Here is a 24,678-nt window from a genome sequence, read left to right as displayed (position 1 = left end):
GCCTGTAGTGGATATTTAAGTTACATTTTGTTTAGCCTGGGAAGGGAAAACAGCTGTCCCCCTCTGGTGGTGACTGACCAATGTCACCCCTCAGCATGAACAATGGTGCACTGGTTGTGGGGCATTCTCACTTCCAATAAGGAGTTGGAGCTCACAGCACTGGACAAATTTGAAGGTTCCTCAAAGCACCCTCATCTGGTCCAAAGGGGAACCCAAAGTTTTCCTGAAGAACCTAAAAGTTCTTGGAACAAGGTTCCTCAGAGAACACTGGGGTCGGCACCCCATTTGAGGTTGCCTGAAATGTCTGAAAGTGTGTGGGAAAAAAACAATACTGATAAATATTACTAATTAATATAACATAACTATTCTTTGAAACACCATTACCAATCTTGGATTGCCATTAAAATCTTTAGGTGTAATACCGTACAACTTAAGAATCTCAGTCATGTTTTAATCTTTGTTGTGAAAAAGTGTGTACGGGGTCCCCCAGAAAGTTGCGATGTCAAAATGGGGTCCCATGCCAAAAAACGTTTGGGAAAGTCGGGTGTATAATCTCCCTCAACAATTGTTGGCTATAATAATTGTTGTTTAACTGTTGGCATTAATAATATAGAACACCATAGCCATCTTCAGTGCACCAGTCAGCTAGTTTCTGTTTGTTTGTTTTTGTTAGCTGTGCGCTGACATCATTCAAACACACATGACCAAAAAAAAAAAAAAACAAGGAATTTTGCATCGTCACAGTGTATGGCCCTGGCCTAGACACACACAAGTAAGACAAGTTGGTTTGGTTGTCTCAGTTGTACTGTACAGTTTGGTTGCACAGTAGCCTACATGCTTCTTCCACTGTGCAGATGACATCTCACCGGGCCCGGGGAGGGGAGGGGTGGGGGTCCTGATTACTTTGTATGTATGTATTGGGAGGGGGCCCTTTCTACAATTTTTGTCATGGGCCAGTCAAAGTTGTGAGCGGCCCGGGAGAGCCTACATGCTTCTCTCGTCACGTTACATTGCACTGATGTCATCTCACACAGGTGTGCATGTTTCACATGTGGAGTGGGGACAAGTTGTTTTTAGGCTACCAGGAGAGACATTTTCCTGTCTCTGATACTTTAATCAGGGTGTAACAAAGAAGGCTATATGTGAACACATACACTCACCGGCCACTCCATTAGGAACACCTCTCTAATGCTGGGTTGGACCCCCTTTTGCCTTCAGAACTGCCTGGACTGCCTACAACAAAACTCGGGTAGGCTGTGGCATTCCAACAAAGATAAATTGGTACAAATTGGCCCAAATTGTGCTAAAAAAATGTCCTTATGCCATTATATCCCCAGCCTGAAGGGTTGACCCATGTTTTCACGCTGTTGACGCCAAATTCGGACCATTCTACCTGAGTGTTGCAGTAGATATGAAGACTCATCAGACCAGGCAACATTTTTCAGATCTTCTAGTGCCGTTTATGGTGAGCCTGTGTAAATTGTTACCTCATTTTCGTGTTCTTAGCTGACATGAGTGGCACCAAATGAGGTTTTCTGCAGCTATAGCCCATTTGCCTCAAGATTTGATGTGCTGTGTAATCAGGGATTCTCTTATGCATACCACGGTTGTAATGAGTGTTTTTTTTTATTTTATTTTTTTACTTAATGTTGCCTTTGTATCAACTCAAACCAGTATGGCTGTTCTCCTCTGACCTCTACTATCAACAAGCCATTTTTGCCCACAGAATCGCTGCACACTACATTTATTTTCTTTTTCGTACCATTCTTTGTAAACCCTAGAGATGGTTGTGCGTGAATATCTCAGTAGATCAGTCATTTCTGCACTCAAATCAGGCCCTTCGGCACCCACAGCCATGCCATGTTAAAAGTAATTTAAATAACCTTTTGTCCACATTATAATGCTCGGTTTGAACTTTATCAGATCATCTCGGCCATGTCTACATGCACAAATGCATCGAGTTGCCATCATGTACTTGGCTGATCAGAAATTTGCCTCAATAAACAGTTGTAACAGGTGTCCCTAATGTAGTGGCCGGTGAGTGTATAGCCGTCATGGAATTACATTGTAATTTATGGGTTAGGGTTAGGTGACTGTTGTGTAAGTATACACATACTATTACATCTTGATACACATGCTGAAATGCAACGACTCTAAAGAAGACGCTGTAAAATAAAGCGTTAAAGAGAAATCTGTTACTATCACTAATGTCACAGATTGGTGGAATTGGCTTTTATACTGCATGACACTACTGTTAACTTAATTGCTGTTCCTTGTACTAAAATTAGTCTTCAAGCCCCAATTAAATAGAGCACAGTTTATATTGCCATCCACAATGATCAAAATAGCTGGTCTTGGCCAAAAACGACGGTGATGACGATAAGGAGAAGTATAAGGCATAGAACAGTGTTACATGTTGTAACAACAAACAGCCAGAGCCTCTGCGCTACGGGTTTCAGCTTATGATCTTTGTTATTTAATGGGCTTTGACTTCAATTCCTCATCACAGAATGGTGTTCCGCTGGTTCTAGGCCCCATACTGTAGTGTACAGGTATCGTAAAACAGGACAGGACGCATACAGTAGACAAACACATTTAACAATATTTTAGTTTCATAATCTGATGACCGAATCCTGAATTTACCCGAATTTTAGCAGATACGGACCATAATTCAAATGCCTTCGGTTGGTTATCCCCTTATCTTATTGTCTGTTAACATGGAAAACTTCCTTTTGGAAATACTCACAACTTTTCCACATATTTCAGCACAGTGTGCAGAAAAAACTGTTCCTGAAGAGGAAAAAACATCAATGATGCAGCAGAAAGCTTGACTTAGAGTATTAAACACTGGACAGGCACATTGCAATAAATTGCAATATAGTGTTGAAAAGTTCATGTATTTCCATTAAATTATTTGTCTTGTACTGAGGCCATATCAACTTTTGGTAACACTTTATTTTAGGGATACATCTATTAGCACTAATACATAGGCCTACAATGTTCCTGTATAAGTAACTTGTAAAGCATGTACAAAGCAAAATCAAACATTTGTTAGGCATGTATTCGCAAATGTCTTGTTCATGCACAATAAGGGATTTATTACCAATTTAACCTTAGTAAGGACCTAGTAGGCCTTAGCATTTGCTTAGTACATGCCTTACAAGGTACTTATGCAGGCATTGTATGTATTAGTGCTACTAATAGATGTATGCCTAAAATAAAGTGTTACCCGTTACCCAACTTTTTTTTGGGGGGGGGGGATTTTTTATGTTGCAAAGCACTGTTTTCTGCTGTTCTAAAAATATTCTATTCTATAATTTCCTGAGGTAGTGAATACTATGGATTTTCATTAGCAGTGTGTGTAATACATCAAAATGATGTGCACGCCATACGTACAGTAATGTTAATCTTAATATTGTATAAAAGAACTTTCCCTTTAATATTCTAATTCATTGAGAAGCACCTGTGTATTTCTCATGAGGTTAGCACATCGCTTGTCTCCATGTCTGTTTTTTTCTCTTCTTCTGGACTCAGTACCGAGCTGTGTTGATTCGTCTGGTCCGTACTGGACTCCTTCATCCTCACAGATGTGCCCTCGTCTTCTGTCATCTTATCTGTGCTGTTGTCTCTCTGGAGTCCAGCAGCAGCCTCAGGTGACTTGGCGGGCCTGATGCCCTGCCTGTAGGGGGTGCTTGTCCGTGGAAGTTTGTGTTTCCCCTCGGTGCTCTCTGTGAGGTTGCTGCTGTCTCTGACTGCCACATGGGGTGTCTGATGCGTGTTGCTGTCGTCTGGGGCTTTACCGTCACTCTGGATCCAGCCATGCTGAAGGGCCTGCTGGGCTGTTAGACGCTGCTTTGGGTCCACCTGGAGTAGACCTTGAATCAGGTCCTTAACATCTATGGACAAACACGTCATAAAAGGCATTTAGACTCCAACAAAATGATCTATAGAAACAGACTAGTGGTGGAAGGTGGAAGTACACCTAATTCAATAACGACAACATTTTGATTGATCCTGGATAGTATACAGAACGTGCAATAGAAACCTTTAATCGTTTCCTTTTTCAGCACACTGAACAGAGTGATTTTAATGACACTACATGTCTGATAATGTGTAATTATATTATATTTATTATATTATACGTCCTCTGCTCGAGTAATGTTTGCATCAACTACGTGCCAGTATTTAGTATATAACTACTGGTAATGACAAAAATGCATTTGATTACTGTGAGTTATTTCTTTCATTTTACATTATTGATGATGCCATTGATGATATTACACTGTGCCCTCTGAGATCTCATACCAGTATGGGGGTGGGAACTAAAGGTGGTAATTAATTACTGTACACAACTATATATTGTTCGATCTCAGTTTTTTTCTTTTTTGTCTTTATATACAAGTAAATATGTAGTTGATATTAGCCAGTACCCTCTGAGATCTCGTCCCAGTATGGCGAAGGGAACTGAAGGTCTCCGGCCTGGATCAGTTTGAACAGCTCCACTTGATTGCGGTCCGTACTGCGAAACGGAGGGAATCCACAGAGCAGGATGTATAGAATCACTCCCATGGCCCACACATCAACTGCTATACCGTAGCCTGAATGCAACAAAGAAAAGACCAATGTTATCACACAAAAGTGACGGATAATAGTGTAATGTGTTAATCTGAATACCGCAGGAAGAGGAGGATCGTGGTAATATATTTAATGCCAATGAATGAATAGAATTTTCAGATCACTGATTAACAACAGAACTATTTATACTCACCACATATAAATAATTATATTGATATATATATATAATTTAAAGTTACAATGCTACTGCTAAAAGAGTATTGAGGAGCACATAAAGCTTATCTACTCTCTGTTACTATAACCTGTTCTTTGTTTAGAATGGCCACAGCTGATGGGACAAATGGCTGCTTGTAGCCACTCTTCCTTGCCCTTGGGACTTAAAATTCTACATCCAGTTGGCTGCCACTGGAAAGCACAGTGAAGAGGGTGAGTGGGGTCCAGATAGACTTGATGGGCCTGCGTGTGCAAATGTTCAGATTCATTTTTGTAGCTCTCTTCAAACAATATAATTTTGGGTGTTAACGTGTAGGAGTGTGTGTTGCTTCATTACAAATAATACAACTATCACTAGTGCTCCCCTTCCCTTGGTGTGTTTGATGTTTCATCATGGGTAGGCCTACTCCCTGAATGTAGAGATTGTAAGTCAACTTTTGACTCATACAGTATGTAGACCTGAGGAAACTCAATCCATAGTCAAAAAATCACTGCCCTAAAGGAGGTACTACGTGTGGACGTTGTTTTCAATATGTCCATGTAAGACTTGTCCAGAATCATCAAGAAATTTGAGTGGAAAAAGGAGTGCCTTAGAGATGTTCTTTTTTTCAGTTTTTTACCTTGGACTAAAGAGCACCCAAACCCAAAAAGCCTCCAAACCATTGGATTAAGAGCACACCATAATCTACAAAACTAAAAACACAATTTCCTAGTATACAGTACTGCCCCCCTTCTCCCCAACCGCACCTGTCTCTGCCAGTATCTCCGGTGCCACATAGGTAGGTGTGCCGCAGACAGTGAAGAGGGGCTCCGTGACCACCAGGGCCAGCCCAAAGTCAGCCAGCTTCAGGTTGACAGTGCCGTCATGCCGATGCACCTGGCAGAGTCGTTACACAATGATTAAAAAAAATACACGCATGCTTTATGATAGCAAAGATGATTGAACGCATGTGAATGACATGCTACGAGTGTTTAATATTTTGTATTTTGTATTTAGAGACAGGCCCACAATCTAGAGTGGGACACTCAAAAATGCATGGGCCTTTTTTGGTCCCAGTCTAGCTCTGCATGTAGAGCAGTGGTTCTCAAACTTTTTCCATCATTCCCCCCTTCAGAGGGTCTGAATGCTTCCGAGCCCCCCCAAGCAACAGCAGTACTCGCGCAGACTGATTTTGCGATCGCTGCACAGAATCAAAGGAAAGGTGACTGGTGAGATTAAACAAAGAGGGACTGCAGTCGAATGCAGATGTGTGCTCATTTCCTATGCTATTCAAATTCATGACAATTAATAATATAATGTTGGTGAGGGCTTTAAAATTATTGACATATTGGCGAGACAGGAAATCATTTCCTTGGGGCAAAAAAGCCCAAATCAGATGTCACACGCCCCCCCTGAGATACCTCCGCGCCCCCCCAGGGGGGCTTAGTTACGCCCCACTTTGAGAAACACTGATGTAGAGGTATGTGTAACGGAGGCCAACTAGCAGACCTCCCTCCCGAAGCCTCATACAGTATCAACAGCATAGAGCTATGGGAATGAGCCTCCCATGCCCGAACTGAAACGTTGACTAGGAGGTGGCGGTTTCGAGTCCCGAGTGACGGACTGTGCAGACACACCTCACTTACAGATGTGTATGTGTATTATGCATGTGGGAAAGCATGGGAATGGATGTGTCATAGCAGGTTTTCTCGTTTGCTGTCTCTCTGTATACAGGGTTTGTATGTTTTTGTCAGCATCTGTGCATGCATGGGAACATGTGTGTCTGTCTGTGTGGGAGAGGGTGAGAGACTGGGTGTGCAAGCACCAGCAAGTTTTGTGTTTTGGTGGTCCGCCTTTGTGTGCAGGATTTGTGTACGTTTGTACTTGTGAGCATGTGTATATGCAAACGTGTGTGTCTATCTCTCTGTGTATGAGAGGATGTGTAATTACCATTTTCTGGCTTGATGCATCTTTGTGTATAGGATTTGTGTGCTTGTGAGCATGTGTTTATGCGACCGTATCTGACTGTCTGCCTGCCTGTGTGTGTGCATGAGGGTAAAGAAGGTGTGTCGGCTGGCCTGTATGTGGGTGAGGATGTGTGGTGAGTGAGTACCAGCAGGTTTTCGGGCTTGATGTCTCGGTGCACGATGCTCCTGCTGTGGATGAAGTGCAGGGCGTCGCTGATGTCCTTCAGCATGCCCGCCGCGCTGCCCTCACTAAACTTGACGCTGGACACGATGGCATCAAACAGGTCCCCCTCGGACGCCAGCTCCATGATCAGGTAGATGTGTGTGCTGGTGTGGTGGCACCGCAGCAGTTGCACCACCCTGGGATGCTTCAGACTGGCCAGCAGGGAGACCTGAAATGGTGTGTTCCCAATGCAGTAAATATGATGAACAAAGAGGCAAGGGCGGAGCTATAGGGGGGGCAAGCGGGGCTCATGCCCCTGCCTGTGTGTAGGGCCCTCCCATATTGGGATGGTGGGGCCCTAGCTTGACCTTGGCAGGCCGTATGGGGGGCCCTATCAGTATCTTGCCCTGGGTCCCTGTGTGCAATTGTTCCACCACTGCAAAGTGGGATTTGTACCCAAGACCTAGGCATATACACATTATCTATTTATTGGAGTGGTATTCCTAACTTTCTTTTATGTGAAATGGAGTTTCTGACAATGTCTTGACTGTGCTATGCCTCACATGTCATAGGCCTAGGTGTTTCTTTCTAAATGGTGAAACTGAAAGAAACATTTCCCCATTTTTGGACAATAAGGATTTCATTCATTCATTCATTCATTCATTCATGCATTCACCTCATTGTGGATCATGTGTTCCCGGCCCTGCAACTTGGCCCTGTCCACGACTTTCATGGCGCGCGTCAGGCCCGTCCTGCGCTCTACGCACATGTGCACCACCGCAAAGTTGCCGTCGCCCACTACGCGCCCGATGTCATAGAAGCGCTCGATGTCCACCTGCGTGACCACGGCGTCTCCGTCCGGCAGCTCTGGTGCGTCCTGCCGCGACGGCTCTGGTGGTGTCTGCTTAGGTGTCTCGTGTGATGTAATTTCCTGTAACTTTGTGACCTGTGCGGGTTGGGGCACGTTTGTGTGGAGGGTGTTAATGGCCTTTTTGCTTTTTGGGCCAGCGGGTTTGGGATGTGAACCTGGTCCCGTGTGTGCACCTTTGTTTTTTGTTTGTCTGTGCCCCTGTTCTCTTGGCTCACCAGGCCTCCCAGGTAATAAAGGTAACCGGTGGTCAGACTGCTCATTCGCCTTCACCTGGTATCCCTCTGGTACCAGCTTTTCTGCTCTCCTCCTCGTCCTCCTCTCTCTGTCTCTCCTCTGCTCCTCCTTCAAGTCTCTCTCCTGTTGTTTGTTATAGAGAGGTTGGAGGTTGTTGGGTCTGACTGACGGCGTGTCGTTCAGGGAGTGGCTGTTATTGTTGTTGTGCTCCTTGGGGCTGACATCATGGAAACCGCTGTCGGCCTTGCTCGCCTTGGGCCTCATGCTCCGCTGCCACCGTCGCAGCAGCTCGTCGCAATAACCCGGGCAGTCCGGGAACAGCTCCTCCAACGCCATCTGCAGGCTGATGACGGAAGGTCGCGTGCGTCCCACAGCCAGAAACGCATCATCCGCGTGGAAAAACTGGGAGAGGCTGATGACCGACTGTCCGGCCGGCGTGAACAGGTGCCGCACGCGCTCGTTATTCCAGGAGGGAAACCCCAAAGCCTCAGACACGTCACTTAGCAGCTGCTCAAACGACACCACGGCCCTGCGGTTGAGGAGCAGTGAGATCTTCCTGATAACCCCGTCCTCGTTAGGCTTAATTATGGTGACAAGGCGGGGGCGCACTGGAGAGCCCTCGGCGTGCCTCGTGTGGTATCCATTTCGCCTTGGCGCACAGCCGCCAATCATAATGTGCTGGCCGTAACAATCATTTGCCTTGTTGCTCACACTGACCCCTGGCCCCATTACAGCTGGGGCCAGAGGTGCGAGCATTGGGCACTTATTTCGGGGTGGAGATCCCCCTTTTTCCGGGTGCTTTTTTGTAAGGCCACCTGGAAGAAAACAAAAACGCACACGATAAGACGGCGGGGTACTTGGCTCATCAAAGAGAGGAGCAGGGGGGCAAACCCCATACAGTTACACACGAAGCACTCTGTTATGTTAAATTATTCAGTGACTCTGTACTTGGAGGACTTGGAATCTCCAGTGACCGTTGTAGCCGAACGCAGCGAAAGAGTCAAATCTCATCCGATCGTATGGTCTTACACATTCACACAAACAAGTCATTATTTATTAAGTTTCCTTAGTTCCTTCAAAGAGAGCAATGCTCCAACTCAAGATGTCTGGATGAAGAGCTGACGAAGTTATAACACGCTTTTAATTTCCCTCCTGCCACTTCTGCTAAACAGTTGCTCAACAAATAATTAATTAACAAGGTCGTCATGGAACAGAAACTCACATGGATTGCGCGCATTGTGTCCCGCGAAGCGGTGATTCCACAAGGGCATCATTTCCCCCGCGCGCACCCTGCGCAGCTGTTTCCCTCAGGTTAGGACATCAACTTCCAGAAAACCAATGTTTCGAAGGACGTGTGTTAAGAGATCCTGCATGCTTGGCAAAATGCAAAAGTGACGTTTGGAGACAACTGGACATTAGCTCGCTCTAAGGATATGGCTTGTTTGGTTCTCTGGCGTCAATGCACCTGTTGACTGGCTGGCCGAGCGGGGTACCGGATGTCACATCCTGCTTCATGTTACCGTGGTTACGTACGCAACCCCTGAAAGACACAGCAAACACTCAAACAAACGGGGGAGTGAAGGCCAAAGCACAGGAGGGCCAGCATGAGTGTTATTCTCGTGTCTCGGTGGTTGTGCATGCATTTTACCTTATTGTTGGTGTCTGAAATTTTGATTTTTTATTTGACCTTATTGTTGGTGTCTGAAATTTTGATTTTTTTTCTGGGTCTAACTGATTTTTTAGTCCACTAGTTTATATGGATATTTGAAACAGTAGAACATAATAAACTGAATCAAGTGTCAAGTGTTAAATTCTGGGGGTTGAAGTAACCCAAAGCAATCCCTAGACCTGCAGACTGTGAGTGTGTGTGGGATTCTCAGCATTCACTGCAAATGTAATGTAGGCCTAATTGTGAAAAAAAAAATCCCCATGCAGTTCAGTGCACACCCTTGTTGTCAGACTGTCAGAGGACGAATGGCAAACAGACACCAAACAATTTGGGACTATTTGGAGTTTGTGCCATGGGCTTCCCTGAGACCTGTCAAAGGTTAAGACAAGCTCCTGCAGTGCCATCTGGAGGCTACATAGTGTCTCTGCATTTGGCATAATTACCATTCCCTTGAGGGGACAGTAGCACAGGGGTTCCCAAACCAATGATGACAAGGCCCCAATATACCGGTAGATTCCAGTCAAGGCCCACCTTACATGGTTCTACCACACTTTTTCCCCCTGTGCACTCCCTTTCAAAGTCATAGTATATGTGAATGTGTCAGGGCAGGCGCTGTCTGCAGTGCAGCAAGTGAATGTACGTAGCAGTCCATGCGCTGTTGGCATGCAGCACATCTCAAGGATTGATGGAGTGCATGCATTTTGATTTCTAGGCTATTCTACTAACACTCATGATGAATTCAAACAACCAAACACCCTCATCAAATCCTGCCTCCCCTCTCTCCTCCCCTTCATTTCTGCCATCATCCATTCCTCACTCTCTACTGGTACTGTACCCTCTCTGTTCAAAGTTGCTGCTGTCACTCCTATACTCAAAAAACCTGGCTCTGATCCCTCTGACTACAACAATCTCCGCCCAATCTCCAACCTTCCATTCATCTCCAAAATTCTAGAAAAAATTGTAGCCTCTCAACTCCATTCCCATCTAACTCTTAACTCCCTCTATGAGCACTTCCAGTCTGGTTTTCGCCCCCGACATAGCACTGAAACCGCCCTAGTTAAAATCACTAATGACCTGCTCATGGCTGCTGACTCTGGACTACTCTCTATTGTCATTCTCCTTGACCTCAGTGCAGCCTTTGACACCATCTCTCATTCTATCCTTCTCCACAGACTCTCCTCAATTGGCATTAGTAACACACCCCTTGACTGGTTCCACTCATATCTCTCTGGTCGTTCTCAATTTATTCAAATGAAGTCTTTTAAATCTAAGCCCTCCCCTGTTACCTCTGGTGTCCCTCAAGGTTCTGTTTTGGGGCCCCTCCTCTTCATCACCTACCTCCTTCCCCTTGGTAATATATTCCGCAAATTCAAAATTAATTTCCATTGCTATGCTGATGACACCCAGCTCTATTTATCTGGCAAACCCTCTGACACTCTCCCTCCCCCCTCCCTCACCACCTGTCTCTCTGAAATCAAATCCTGGTTCACCTCCAATTTTTTGAAACTCAATTCTAACAAAACTGAAGTCCTACTTGTAGGCACCAAATCCACCTTATCTAAATCTGATAGTTTTTCCTTCTCAATTGATAACTCTCCTGTCTCCCCCTCCCCTCAAGTTAAGAGTCTGGGCGTCTTGCTTGATGGCTCTCTATCCTTCCTCTCCCACATTAACAACATCACACGGTCTGCTTATTTCCACCTACGCAACATTAACCGTCTCCGCCCCTCTCTCACTTCCCATTCTACCTCCATTCTTGTACACAGTCTTGTCACCTCCCGCATTGATTACTGTAATTCTCTCCTCTTTGGTCTCCCTCAAAAATCTCTCCACAAGCTCCAACTGGTCCAGAACTCAGCTGCCCGCATCATTACAAAAACCCCTTCCTGTCACCATATTACCCCTGCACTGCAACATCTTCACTGGCTCCCTGTCAAATATAGAATTCATTTTAAAATACTTCTCCACACCTTCAAGGCTATCCACAATCTTGCCCCCCCTTATCTTTCTAATCTTATTCACATTGCTGTTCCCTCCCGCCCCCTCCGTTCCTCTTCCTCCATTCTCCTCTCTGTCCCCTCTGCCCGTCTTAATTCCATGGGGAATAGAGCTTTTAGCTGCTCTGCTCCTCAGCTGTGGAATGCCCTTCCCCCTGACATCCGCAATACTGACTCTCTCCCCCTTTTCAAATCCAGGCTAAAAACCTATCTTTTTCAAATAGCCTATTCTTTATGATTCTTAAATTCTGTTTTATTTTATTTTATTTTATTTTCATATTTAAAAAAAAAAAAAAATTGTATTCATTTATTTATTTTTGTTTAAAATTCTGTTTATGTGTCTTGTTTTATTTTGTTTCTGTCTGTACAGTGTCCTTGAGAGTTTTGAAAGGCGCTTTCAAATAAAATTCATTATTATTATTATTATTATTATTTTCATGTGCATCATTAATTTATATCCGGCAACTAAAAGATTCTTTATCACTCTCAAAAAAGAGGCGACAAAAAAACACAACAGGAAAGCCAGTGGGAAATATAGTCCTGTATTCTTGCACAGCATTCCTCCATACAACAAAAGTACCACTTACACAAAACATACCACACTTAACATCATTCATGCAAAAAAGCTCTCGTTTTACAGAGCACATCATATTTTATTAACAAACTTACTATTATCAACACTTGTTGACCATAATCTTATAATCATAAAAGAAAAACACAGTTTTTTTTGGTAAGTCCAGTAAGCACAGCAATACACTGATTTGATATGCTCTTGCTATTAAGATATTTCGGACATCATGATGGTAGGTAGAACTGGAAGACCCTTGAGAATAAAGGGAAGATTCTAAAGAATAACAGAAACACAAAATATAAAATAAAAGCAGCGCCTGGAGTGCAGTGGGGAGTTATGAGGCCAGTCCGATCAGGAATCCGCCAGCGAACCCTCCCATCACGATGATATTGTTCTTCACAAAGATTTGGACCTGTTAAAAGGGGGAAAGGAGTTAAAGGTGAAGATTGTGCACATCCCAGGAAAAGGTGCAGGACAAAGGCCGGCCATAATTTTCAGAGTGAGGAGTCTGCACACTTAAAATCTGTTTTGTTGTTTTTCTATTATTTCATCGCTGAAATAATAATAATAATTTAAAAAAAACCAAGAAGGATAAAAAAACAACAAAAGGGACTTTAAGTGTGCGGACTCCTCACTCCGAAAACTAGTCAGCCTTTGTCCTGCACCTTTTCCGGGGATGTGAATCTCCTATGCCACGTAATCTCCCATGCACACTTAAAATCCTGTTTTTGATGTTTTTTTTTATTATTATTTAATGGATTTTAAGTGTGCAGACTCAGGTCAATGGACCCTTCTTCAGATGTGAAAAACAAGCAATACACAACTCATATCTACAATTTCTGGGTAGATTTTCTTTTCAGGAAAAAAGGACAATGTAAATTATAGGAAATGTATTGACGGATAGAGTCTAAAAGGAGTGGTCAGACTTTATTCACAAGTCCAATTTAAGTAAATCTACTTGTCAAGATGCAACATTATGCACACACACTGTACAATGTACACCTTGCCCAATTATACGTCATTTTACTGCCCCAGTTACATCATGGGCATAAAATATATAAACATATACAAGTGTATAACAAAGTATACTTTCACAACTGTTGTTATATTAAGTAGTGTAGAAAAATGTATAACAAAGTGTGAAGCGATACGTATGGGCTTAGACAGTTACTATAGTGGTAGCACAGGTGCATTCGCATCCCCACTTTTGGGCTTCCTAAATGAGGCTTTCTCAAGTTTTACGGCAGACAAATGAGTGGAGTTCAACAGCAGTAACATTTTTAAGAAATAAAGAATCAAGAAAAAAATGCACCACCCCTTTAAAACTCGTTCCGGCGCCCTTGCGTGGTAGGGATATGGTTAGATGCATGTACATTGTGCGTACATAATATCGCATGTGGTTACACAGAAGTTACACACTACAAAAGGAACGGAGACAAACAAACAAAAAACCTGTTTACCTGAGGGACCAAGTCCTTAGGTATCAAGTCCTGATGTACATTGTAAGTGTATAATGGAACATATTCACACATTATTCATGAGTATGCCATGAGCATCAACAAGTTGGAAAAAAGCTGATAAAACTGCCAAACTTGTCAACAATCAGTTATATATAAAACTGTTCAAGCTGATTGAGCTGTATGTTTGTATGTATTGCGCTATACAAGTTATTATGGTAACACTTAAGAATAGGGTTCACATGTTGGACACTAATACGTGTCTATTTACTGTGTATAAGTGACTTATATACATGTTTTAAGGGCCTGTTAGGTCCTTGTTACAATTATATCAATAAGAAATTGTTGATTTTGCTTAACAAATAACGTTATTATACACTTCTATACATACACAATTATATATAAGTGGCTAACATGTGAACATTAAAATAAAATGTTACCATTATTGTAATTATTCAAGTTACTATTGATCGCTGATGGAAAGTCAGTATTAACTTAAGACTTCATACCTCTTCTGTCTTTGTCTTGATTGCCTTGGGTGGCTTCTCCACGTTGATCTGTAGCTGCTTCTTGGCCTTGTTGACGTCGCGCTCCACTTTCCTCCAGTCCACGCTGATGTAGCCTGTGTGGTTGGCAATCTGACCAAGCAAAGACGAGGAAGTATGAGGAGCCTTTCCCCAATTTGCCTTTGTATGACTATCTACTGCATGGGTGGGGAACCTTCTTCATTCTAGGGGCCACTTCAAATTCCTCCAAGGGTCGTAAATGCCCTCCAGGGGCCGTACTATGAACACAAATCAGGATTTCCCCCCGCACTTTAGACCTTTATTGAAGGCAGCCACCTTTAAAACAGACCCCACCTTATCTATGTCCCCTGAAAATAACTTGATTGTATTGCAAATGTAATTTCTAGGATTCCTTTACAAAATATGTCATATTTCATGTGAAACAGCATAACATTAAAATTACATCAGGGGCCGGATAAAATTAAGTCAAGGGCCGTAAATGGCCTTTGAGACAAAGGTTCTCCACCCCTGATCTACTGCATCTGACTATCTGACATCTAACTATCTACTACACTTATGCTTGAGCTGCCCAAGTCCCAGGACAGACTCTTGACATGATGTGTATGTGTGTGTACTCTACTTCACTTACAAAAAAACCTAACACTACTTTGCATCTGCACTTGTTCTGTATATTTCCTCTGCACTTCGTATCTGCAAGTCATGTTGGCTATAATTATGTCCATGATTGTAAGGGTGGGTTGCACCAACGTGGTTTAAATTTTAATCTACATTTAATCTAAGTTTAATTTTTAGTTGTGTTGCACCAAACTTAAACCCAGTTTAAACTTAGCTTCCAGTAATCTCTGGTTAAATCTAATCCATGGCTAAACTCAGATTTAATACCCCACTTAAACTGAGATTAATTTTGAGTCTGTTGCACCAGTTATTTTAACCCAAGGATAAACCTGCATTGCCTGATTAATTTAAGCCACCCCTGGAGGAGGTTTAAATGCGTTATTGGGACAACATGGCTGCTGTTATTCGTCTGCTTGAGTTACAAGATAGAGTTCCACGCATAAATATTCAAGATAGGCTAAACCCTGTTCAATTCTACAGCAATAGTGAGTTTCAGATTCACAAAATAGGCCCTAATAGTCTGTTGTGGCACCCATTCTCCAGATTCTCGTTGCTTATCGCTTTTATGCCACAGGTTGTTTCCAGATGGTGGATGGTGAACTATTTGGTGTCTACAAGTTCCAGTCTGCACCTAGGCCCCTGAATATAGGCCTAACTTAACTGGCCTATTGCAAATAGATAATGACATAAATAAGCAAATATGATTTGATTTATTAATTTGCGTTAAATGATGTCACTCAAAAGTTCTTCAAGTGCGTTGTTAGCTCAATGGCTTTCCCATGCTCTGCAGCCTTTCTTTTTGCATTAAAATAACCTTCTTCAGTCAACTGAGCAGAAAGACAGAAATTGATGAGCCATAGCCATAACAAATAATTCCATTCACCAATTATTTTCCAAAATATGACGAAATTGAACAAAACGGTAGAATTAAGTAGTCATCTGAAGATAGTAAGGATATGTCTTTAAAAGGATAATCAACTATGCTGTCATTGAAGATGATCCGGCGCCTGTCACTTTAATTTCATGGTCGGACCCAAACAGTGACGTCACGTCTGTCAACAAACTTCATTCATGCATGGAGGGTGGGAGGAGTCATAAGTGTGCCACTACAACTACCGAGATGTTAATTTATATTGATGCAGTGTAAATAAAATAAACAAAACAGAATCGGAATTGGATTATGTGGAATGTGATTTCTGTATGCCTTTTTTATAAGTCAATACCCTTAGTAACAAGAGACCACTTCGTGAACAGGATTCGCTTAGCCTACAGTAAAACTAGCCTTGCTGCAGCTTGTTCTTAACGAAACGGACATTAAATTAATGTTAGGCTATGCCAAGCTGTTACAATGGTTATAAATTCACGAAATGAATAATGCATTGCCATTTCGTTTAAAACCAGTGCTAAACATTTAATACGAGGTGTTATGTTGGAATAAGACAGGTTTTGGTCATGAGTCCAACTCCAATGACGTTTTGTAGTAGACGTCAGTGGACTGTAATACGCTAAAGTGAAGTCAGCATCTACGAAGCATGTTCGTTGTTTGTAGCCTAGCCTACATCAATGACGAATTACTTTTCCATTTTGGGCATTAACTGTGTTGCTACCACTTGACGTCTGGTGCTGAAAAACGTATGGATGGAGCCTACAGACATAGGTGGAGACTTGGTGACGTTAGCAAAGCAGCTTAGCAACTTTTCTCCTGTCCAGAGCATCAAAGGGGTTGGAGAGGGAGAGCTGCTTCGGGATTAATATTGATATACCTTCGCCGTCAGCGGGTCAATGTTTTCTTTGTACAGTCCCACTATGCCGCCTCTCTTCTGTTTCCATTGCGATCTACCGGCATCTTAACTTTGATACAATGTAACGGCCGCTACGCATGCAATGTTTACAAAATGTCAAACAGGCCGAATTCCAGACCACTGAACGTGAACGACTATCCCCGCCCCATACAACTCAATGTGTGATCGTTTGTTTGTTAAATAGTCAATAATAAATGTACGTTTTGTCTTTTTAGGCACACATTTTGACCTACCCATCAATGGTGGCTGATGAACATATTTAAATCTAGTTTAATCCTCGATTAAACCAGTTTAGGTAATCCAGGTTTAAATTTAAGATGTGCAACACATCTCAGATTAATTTAAACCCTGTTTAAACATGGATTAACTAAACTCAGTTTAGGCATAAACTAGGTTTAAATTAAGCCATGTTGGTGCAACCCACCCTTAGTCGCGTTGGTTAAAAAGCGTCTGCCAAATGCAATGTAATGTAAAGTGATGTATGAATAAAGCATCTCTGTTCTCCAATATCAATATTGCTATGGTACCCCTGGAAGCAACCAACTCAAGCGTGTGTGATAGGGATCCACAGAGGAACAGTATAAATGGTCATTTAAATTACATGATTGTGCTGGAATCGTCATGGCCTTTCTGTGATGTCACCTCTGTTTTTGCCATGCTTGAACCTTGTATTGACAAGTAATGAATGTCAAAAAAACACATTTATTCCATTTATGTCTTATCTTGGTTAAATTTTCTTGGTGTCATGGCTGGCATCAGAGCCTGTGGTTATAATTGAGTCTTATAATTTATGAAACATCACGGTAACACTTTATTTTAGGGATACATCTATTAGCACTAATACATACAATATTAATGCTTGTGTAAGTAACTTGTAAGGCATGTACTAAGCAAATTAAGACAGTTGTTAAGCATGTATTCACAAATGTCTTGTTCATGCTCAATTAGGGATTTATTACTAATATAACCTTAGTAAGGACCAGTAAGCCTATATTTCTATTTTTTAGTATGTAGTAAGTGGCAGAATACAATGTGTATAAGCTCCCGACACACTGTGTGAACAAACCCTGAACAGTGTGAAAACAGATGCGGAATAAGGGTCCCTATTCTAAAGTGATGTATTGCTCAGCCCAGATGGCTTAGGGCCCCCACACTACCAAAGTCCCCCTCGTTACCTAGGGCTCCCACACCACCCAGGCCCGCACTACCTAGCCCCCCGATCAGCAAAGTGTAAGGGTATATTAAATAATTCCTACTCAAGAAGCTGAGACATCTACTTTTCTGTTGTTCATATGAATACATGGATGGTAACAGGAGCCTTTATATAGCAAGGATTGAACGTCCACTTGTCAATGGCGGTGGGATGGTGAGATGCAATTTTTTTAATGTACCACTGAGTTTTAATTGTAAAACCCCCCCAAAATAAATGCAGAACATTGGAATAATAGTTTTGAAGCGAAACTAAACTATTCTTTTGTGACAATTAAGTTAATGTTTGAGAACATTAGCTTCAAGAAGTGCAGTGCATGATGGGTACGCAATCTAGGCCAACAGATAACCTACCCAGCTCTGAGCCTACCAACGTCCTAAGCTCCTACCCTCACTTGTACAATTTAGTTGCTATCCAAACAATTTGCCATGTACGTAACAACAGCCATGCATGGCCATGCATTGCATTTCTGACTAAAGGCGTACCCATCATGCACTGCACTTCTTGGAGCTACGTTTCTCAAACATTAACTTATTTATCACTAAGGAATAGCTTAGTTTTGCTTCCAAACTATTACTCATCGTTATATTCTGCATTTATTGTAGGGTTTTTACAATTAAAACTAATTGGTGTATGAAAAAATGACATCTCACCACCCCACCGTCATTGAGAAGTTTACGTCCCATCCTTGCTATATAATGCTTCCTATTACACATTAGTACACAGAACAGAATGAGTGACATATACATAGGCTATCTAATTAGGCTAATGCAGATTCAGAAAAGTTCTTACACTTTGCTTCCCGGGTGGGGGGGCTGGGTAGAGTTGGGGCCCTAGGTAGTGCGGGGGCCCTAGGTAGTGCGGGGGCCCTAAGCCATCTGTGCTTGCTGAGCAATGCATCACTTTAGAATAGGGACCTTTATTCCGCATCTGTTTTCACACTGTTCAGGGTTTGTTCACACAGTGTACCAGGAGCTTACACACATTGTATTCTGGCCCTTACTGCTTACTCATAAATAGAAATCTAGGTCTACTAGGTCCTTACTAAGGTTATATTGGTAATAAATCCCTTATTGTGCATGAACAAGACATTTGCGAATACATGTCGAACAACTGTCTGATTTTGCTTAGTACATGCCTTACAAGTTACTTATACAGGCATTAATATTGTATGTATTAGTGCTAATAGATGTATCCCTAAAATTAAGTGTTACCAACATCACTTTTCCTGTTGCCATATATGAACTAGTTTGTAAAGTCAGCTCGTGTCGTTTCTCTTTTTGCTGCCATGCATGTACAGTATGCAAAGGTCAAGTTCATGTTCATGTCACCACGCGGAATTTGACACTTCAAAAGGTTCAGATCACTACAGCTGGCTTTGGAACTGTGACAACAGCAGCAGCGTTCAAAATAGTACTTTATTGAGTCTTCTTTCCACCGCATTACCGTGTCCACTAACCCGGCCTATTTCCATGCTTTTAGTGCCCTCACAGCATTTGTGGTCTGCTAGTTCCGGTGTCTCCGATTAAAATGGGAGTCACTTTAACTGGGGATGGCCCTATACTGTAGACTAGTGTAGATCACTCCACCTGGGTAATACATTCCCACAACAACATAACAAAACAAGAGCATGCATGGGATTCTTCCTCAGGAATGCTCGTTTTTTTCCAAACTGTAGTGCAATGTTCTATTTTAGATTGAATTTAAGACGCACTCTGTGTTTCTACAAGCTGATGTTAACAGATGTTTTGTGCCGTCATCCCAGGTTAACATGAATCCGACATACTGGATTGGCTGCCCATGAACCTTCTGAATGATTTAGCACTAGAAGTTGATACCCAACTAGTAATGGTGCCATTTGGATAATAAGATGGATAGGCACAATAACTGTTGACTTCTGTAGCCAGGTGGCTGTTTGAGGTATTGCAGCTTCAGAACATTCAGTGCTAGCGTCATTGATTGTGCAGTCTGCACAGGAATGTGGATACTCATGCAAAGGTGCAGAGGATGGAGGGTGTGGCCCAGTGGTGTGGCTGCTACACGTTTTCTTTAATTTTTTTCTTTTCTGACATCACGGGGAACCACTCTTTCAAAAAACATATAACATGTGCAGCTAATTAAACAGAAGGGAGGGGAAAATCCCAGCTCCAGGCACTTAGTGGCCTACCGCAATCTATGTGTATCGGTCCTATGGTCTTCATTAGGGTGTGGTGCAGCATGTGTAGCTAATTATTTGTATATACAGGAAAACGTTTCGGTCTCCAGCATAATGGTTAGTGCCCTAGCCGTTCGAGCCAAAGCCAAGGCCTGTCGCTAATTATTGAACAAATATCCAACATATGTGGTGAAAGGTATCCATCATCTTACCTGCAGCAAGAGGAACCCTCCCCCCACTGCCGAGGCTGCCAGCTTCCCAACCTTCTGGAACACAAAGCCAGCACACCTATAGAAAACAAATAAAGGGAAAGGGGTTTCCATTCATTCATACATAGGTTTCCATACACCCCTTTCATAGTTTCCATTCTCTATTGGAGGCTACCAGGCAGACTGCGGTTCACTGTTGCATAATTCACAAAAGTTCAGTTACATAAGTCCTCCTTTTGGAAATAAAAAAAACATTCAGAGCATGGAAAAGTGCAACACTGCAACAATTATGGTCAAACCAAACTCGTTATTTTGAAAACAAACATACAGTCAGTCAGACCTTCATCAGAATCAACAATAAATAAATATATTCAAATAAATACATATTTAAAAAAAAAAAACTTACCAGCCGGTTACTCCTCCGATGGCAATTTGTGTCATAACGGAATACTTCTCGGCCACAGGTTTGGAGTTTTTACCCACCACCTTGTTCCACCATCGCTGCTTTTTGACAAAGTCTGTCAGCTCTTCAAGGGTCTCATCAACCTCTGTATTGTGGACATAAAAAGACAGACACTGTTAAAAACAACGTTACAAATGTTGTATAGTCATATAGTCCAGGGATGGAAATAAGCACCCGTCCACCTGCCAATGGCAGGTAAATTTGGCCTTTGGCAGGTGAAATATGTCAACCCACCAGTCACCTTGACGGGTGAAAATTTTCTACAGGCGTCCGGGTTAATACAGAATTATACACAGTATCCAGCATCAAAGGTTTAAGCAAATTGGTAATGAAAAGAGTTATTGGCATCACAATAACTGAATTTATGACCTCTGAAACAAAAGTATTGATCAGAATGGTTCGGAACAGTTGAATATGAACTGGTAAAAATGGTGACTAGTAAAAATTGTGAGTGACTGGTAGTATTAGATTTTAGAATCTACCTGCCACCGTGACTGGAAGGGAACATTTTTAAGTTCCACCCCTGATATACTCATAGATTTCATTCATGAGCAAAGAAATTATTAAAATGTTAAAAATGTAATGCAAATCTTGAACACTTTGCCGTTAGAAAAACAATTCTGACAGGTCTACTCTATTCACAGTTCACCTCAGCAAGCCAGCTGAGGATTTTAATGTTGGGTTTGTAAAGACAAGGACAACTTTCTCAGACAACGTTTATAGTGCATGCATGTGGGAGCAAGGAGTTCTTGAGCTTACAGTTTGCATATGGGTTTATCTGGATCATGAAACAAATTTCACATTTCGCTCATTTGCAAACCTGTATCTGAACAGTAAAAGCAAAAGCCAACTGACAACTTGGGCTAACCCCAGAGGTAAATCACCATTACCCCCTCGTGGGAAATCAGCAGCATTTTTCTTTCAGTTTGAAAGAGTGTACAGCCAATGATTTCCCCTAGTTTTGTAGTGTACCGTCTTGGAAACTGGTAAATCAGCATACCAAAGGTTAAAAGTAGGCCTATCACAACAACTGTCACATGTGGGAAGCAGCATGAGTTTATTGCATAATAACAAACAGTCAAGGACCAACGTCCATCCTTGGGTCAGCTTCCACTTTCACTTTACACCTACAGTTCCAAATATTAGAAGTAGAACTACCGTAGTAGTAGACAGAATAGACCATTTGTCTGGAACATGATATTTGGTTCCTCTCTGTCTGGAATATGATATTTGGTTCAACACAGGATATACTAAATTTAGACAGACAGCTCCAGCCAGACACCATGTAATTACTCCAAACAGTGCTGGGCATGGGCCAACACCTTCGCCCAAAAAGCAGATGCCAACCCCACCTAGACTCTCCTTACATAATGACCTCCAGGACCAGATGTGACCCCCATAGGCAAATGAGGGGTTCCTGATATGGAATGACAATGTTTATCCCCAGTGTTTACTGGGTTGTCATGCAGGACTTGGTGACTCAATGGAATACTATCCCTCTATGCGCCTGCCAAGAAGTCCGGAGTGGGAAGGCCCGTGCTGTTTAGCATGTTTCTGCACGTGTAAAGACATCGATACCATACCACCCCTCATTATTATGGTAACAATAATAACCATAAATAATATTTGGCGCTGATCTGAGCTCAAACACGTCTATAATTGCTTTCAAAACCACCAGCTATGATATGGATCCATACAGAGCATGATCTGGCAAAGTTTTGTCGCAGAGCTGATAATACGACTATGCACAACAAATGGACCGCGAAGTTAATGAGAACACAGACGCGCCACTTCCAAAAGTTATCCTTCACGTTTTGGACAGTAAACAAAGTGTATGAGAATAGAAATCTACGCACTCACCTTTCTTCATGTCCGCCATGGCTGCTTGTCAGCTGCTTCTTCTTCGTTGGCAAACAGCACGCATTTGCATGGACATTACTGCCATCTGTAGGAGAGCCTTGAGAATGTATGGCTGTCAGTTTCCCCTCTGTCCTGTGTGCATAGACCTATTCATTATTATTTTTTAATCAGAGTATTAAGTACAAGTAGTAGAAGCACTGATACAGATGTAATTACAATACTAGTAGTATGATATTACAAAGGTGAAACTATGTAATATCACACCAGTAGTGTAATTACATCTGTAAGGCAGAGTACTTCCACCTCTACTTTATACAAACTGATGTTTATTCATTTCTATGAAGTTGCAGGTGGGCCATGCATATAGTGCTGGTCAACTTGTGTGTTGTGTGAGAATAACATGTCGCAGCAGGACAGCCGCATTGGTTAGGATGTGCACTCGTGACCGTCCTTACTAAATGAATACACAAAATCTGGAGTACTGTCTGGGGTTGCATGCCTTGCTCAAGGGCACGTCAGCCATGGTTACCTACTACTACCCAACCCACATTCCTCTTGCTAGTGCAGTAGTTCTCAATCGTTTTTTGTATAAACGCCCCCATGGCCTCATCAAAAGCCTGCAGATGCCCCCCTTAGTATTAGAAAATTAAATAGGCTACAGCCTCTCAAAAGCAACTGCGCACCCCAGTGTTAATTTTGTCAGCTTTTTTTGATTTAGTCGTAGTCTTAGTCACAATGACGAAAATCATTTTTAGTCTTAGTCATATTTTAGTCATTGCCTTCCCAATTTAGTCTTAGTCTTTGTCTAAATGACGAAAATCAATTTTAGTCTTAGTCAATTTTTGTCATTAGTCATTTTAGTCAACACTGTGCATAATAGAACTTCTCCACACACTGCTTCTCTTTGTAACATACGTATATCATTGACTGTACAGAATAAACCTTCTCCGCACACTGCTTCACTTTTTAACATATATCACACTGTGCAGAATGAAACTTCTTTATACACTGGTTTTCTTTTTCTCTATTTTATTTAACACCAGTGATAATTTAGTCAGCTTTTTAAAATTTAGTCTCAGTCTTAGTCACAATGACGAAAATCAATTTTAGTCTTAGTCATATTTTAGTCATTGCCTTCCCAATTTAGTCTTAGTCTTAGTCTAAATGACGAAAATCAAAAAAGGGCTTTGACGAAATATTTTAGTCATAGTCATGGTTGACGAAATTAACACTGGCGCACCCACCCCACAGTTTTACCCTTCCCAGTTTTGCCTGAAGCCCCATGGGGGGGCTGTAAAGCTCACTTTGAGAAACATTATGCAGGTGGACTTGACCCTGTCAGCCCTCAAACCCAAAACAAACTCCCACCCTAACCAATAGGCCACAGCTGCTCCGCAAAGGTCACTTCTAGAACACTAGGTAGTGCTAAGTTGTGCTTCAGTATTACAATTGTGTATTCAGCTTTTTCTAATCTACTCATTCAGATGTGCTTTTTGTTTTTGGTTTTTATGTTGGCAAATGTGTTAGTAAATTACACAGGGCCATGGTGCCAATGGGCAGCCAGAGTAATTGTCCATCTCAGGAACCGGTTCCTAGGGCCCTTCAGCCATGTGGCAAGTTTTATTTTCACTACTAAGCCCATTCTTTCTCGCATGGGGGTAAGCAGTGACTGATAAGCTCGGTGGTAAAAGATAAAAACGCTGGCAGCTGGTAATATCAATGTCCAAATGCCCATTGTGCATTGAGAGGCAGCTTTCAACTGCGCCTGAGGCAATTGCACTCTGCAGCTGTCTGTAATGCTGAAAGGGTGGAGGTGGAGGGCTTTGAGTTTTACAAGCTGTGGCGGTGTGTGTGTGTGTGTGTGCTGGGGGCTGGGTTGCATGTTTTTGTGACATAATCTTGCTGAACTAAGACCAATATAGAGCCTGGTTAAGGCACAACTGGCACACTTTGGCATACAAACACACACACACACACACACACACACACACACACACACACACACACACACACACACACACGCACACACACACGCACACGCACACACACACACACACACACACGCACACGCGCACACACACACACACACACACACGTGCACACGGACACACACACAAACAGAGAGAGGTGTTAAACAGTG

General features: G+C 42.3%; 2 protein-coding genes across 2 annotated transcripts; both read right to left on the bottom strand.

The window, feature by feature from the left end:
• Positions 1-3,391: 3,391 nt before the first annotated feature.
• Positions 3,392-9,655, bottom strand: dclk3 (doublecortin-like kinase 3). Its single transcript, XM_063184730.1, has 6 exons — positions 9,226-9,655; positions 7,575-8,818; positions 6,882-7,127; positions 5,536-5,665; positions 4,431-4,598; positions 3,392-3,896 (listed from the first exon to the last, which is right to left on the bottom strand). The coding sequence occupies exons 1-6, from the start codon at positions 9,275-9,277 to the stop codon at positions 3,475-3,477; spliced, it is 2,262 nt and encodes a 753-aa protein (XP_063040800.1). The 5' UTR covers positions 9,278-9,655; the 3' UTR covers positions 3,392-3,474.
• A 2,540-nt stretch (positions 9,656-12,195) lies between these two features.
• On the bottom strand, positions 12,196-22,655 carry fundc2 (fun14 domain containing 2). The gene is made up of 5 exons (XM_063185317.1): positions 22,539-22,655; positions 20,622-20,763; positions 20,219-20,294; positions 14,207-14,335; positions 12,196-12,652 (listed from the first exon to the last, which is right to left on the bottom strand). The coding sequence occupies exons 1-5, from the start codon at positions 22,555-22,557 to the stop codon at positions 12,575-12,577; spliced, it is 444 nt and encodes a 147-aa protein (XP_063041387.1). The 5' UTR covers positions 22,558-22,655; the 3' UTR covers positions 12,196-12,574.
• Between the last annotated feature and the right edge of the window lie 2,023 nt (positions 22,656-24,678).

The sequence above is a fragment of the Engraulis encrasicolus genome, chromosome 20 (genome assembly GCF_034702125.1).
Source record: "Engraulis encrasicolus isolate BLACKSEA-1 chromosome 20, IST_EnEncr_1.0, whole genome shotgun sequence".
In the NCBI taxonomy this organism is placed as follows: domain Eukaryota; kingdom Metazoa; phylum Chordata; class Actinopteri; order Clupeiformes; family Engraulidae; genus Engraulis; species Engraulis encrasicolus.
Note: the sequence above shows the minus strand (reverse complement) of the source record. Positions and strands in the feature narration are given on the sequence as shown.

Bases quoted from the DNA above. Each gene is read 5' to 3' on its own strand.
- dclk3 (XM_063184730.1), bottom strand. From the start codon at position 9,277: ATGATGCCCTTGTGGAATCACCGCTTCGCGGGACACAATGCGCGCAAT. The intron at 8,819-9,225 runs GTGAGTTTCTGT...GTTTTCTTCCAG, and splicing joins ACACAATGCGCGCAATCCAT to GTGGCCTTACAAAAAAGCAC. The intron at 3,897-4,430 runs GTACTGGCTAAT...GTTTGTCCATAG, and splicing joins CTGGGACGAGATCTCAGAGG to ATGTTAAGGACCTGATTCAA.
- fundc2 (XM_063185317.1), bottom strand. The intron at 20,295-20,621 runs GTAAGTTTTTTT...TGTTTTCTATAG, and splicing joins ATCGGAGGAGTAACCGGCTG to GTGTGCTGGCTTTGTGTTCC. The intron at 14,336-20,218 runs GTAAGATGATGG...TTGCTTGGTCAG, and splicing joins GAGGGTTCCTCTTGCTGCAG to ATTGCCAACCACACAGGCTA.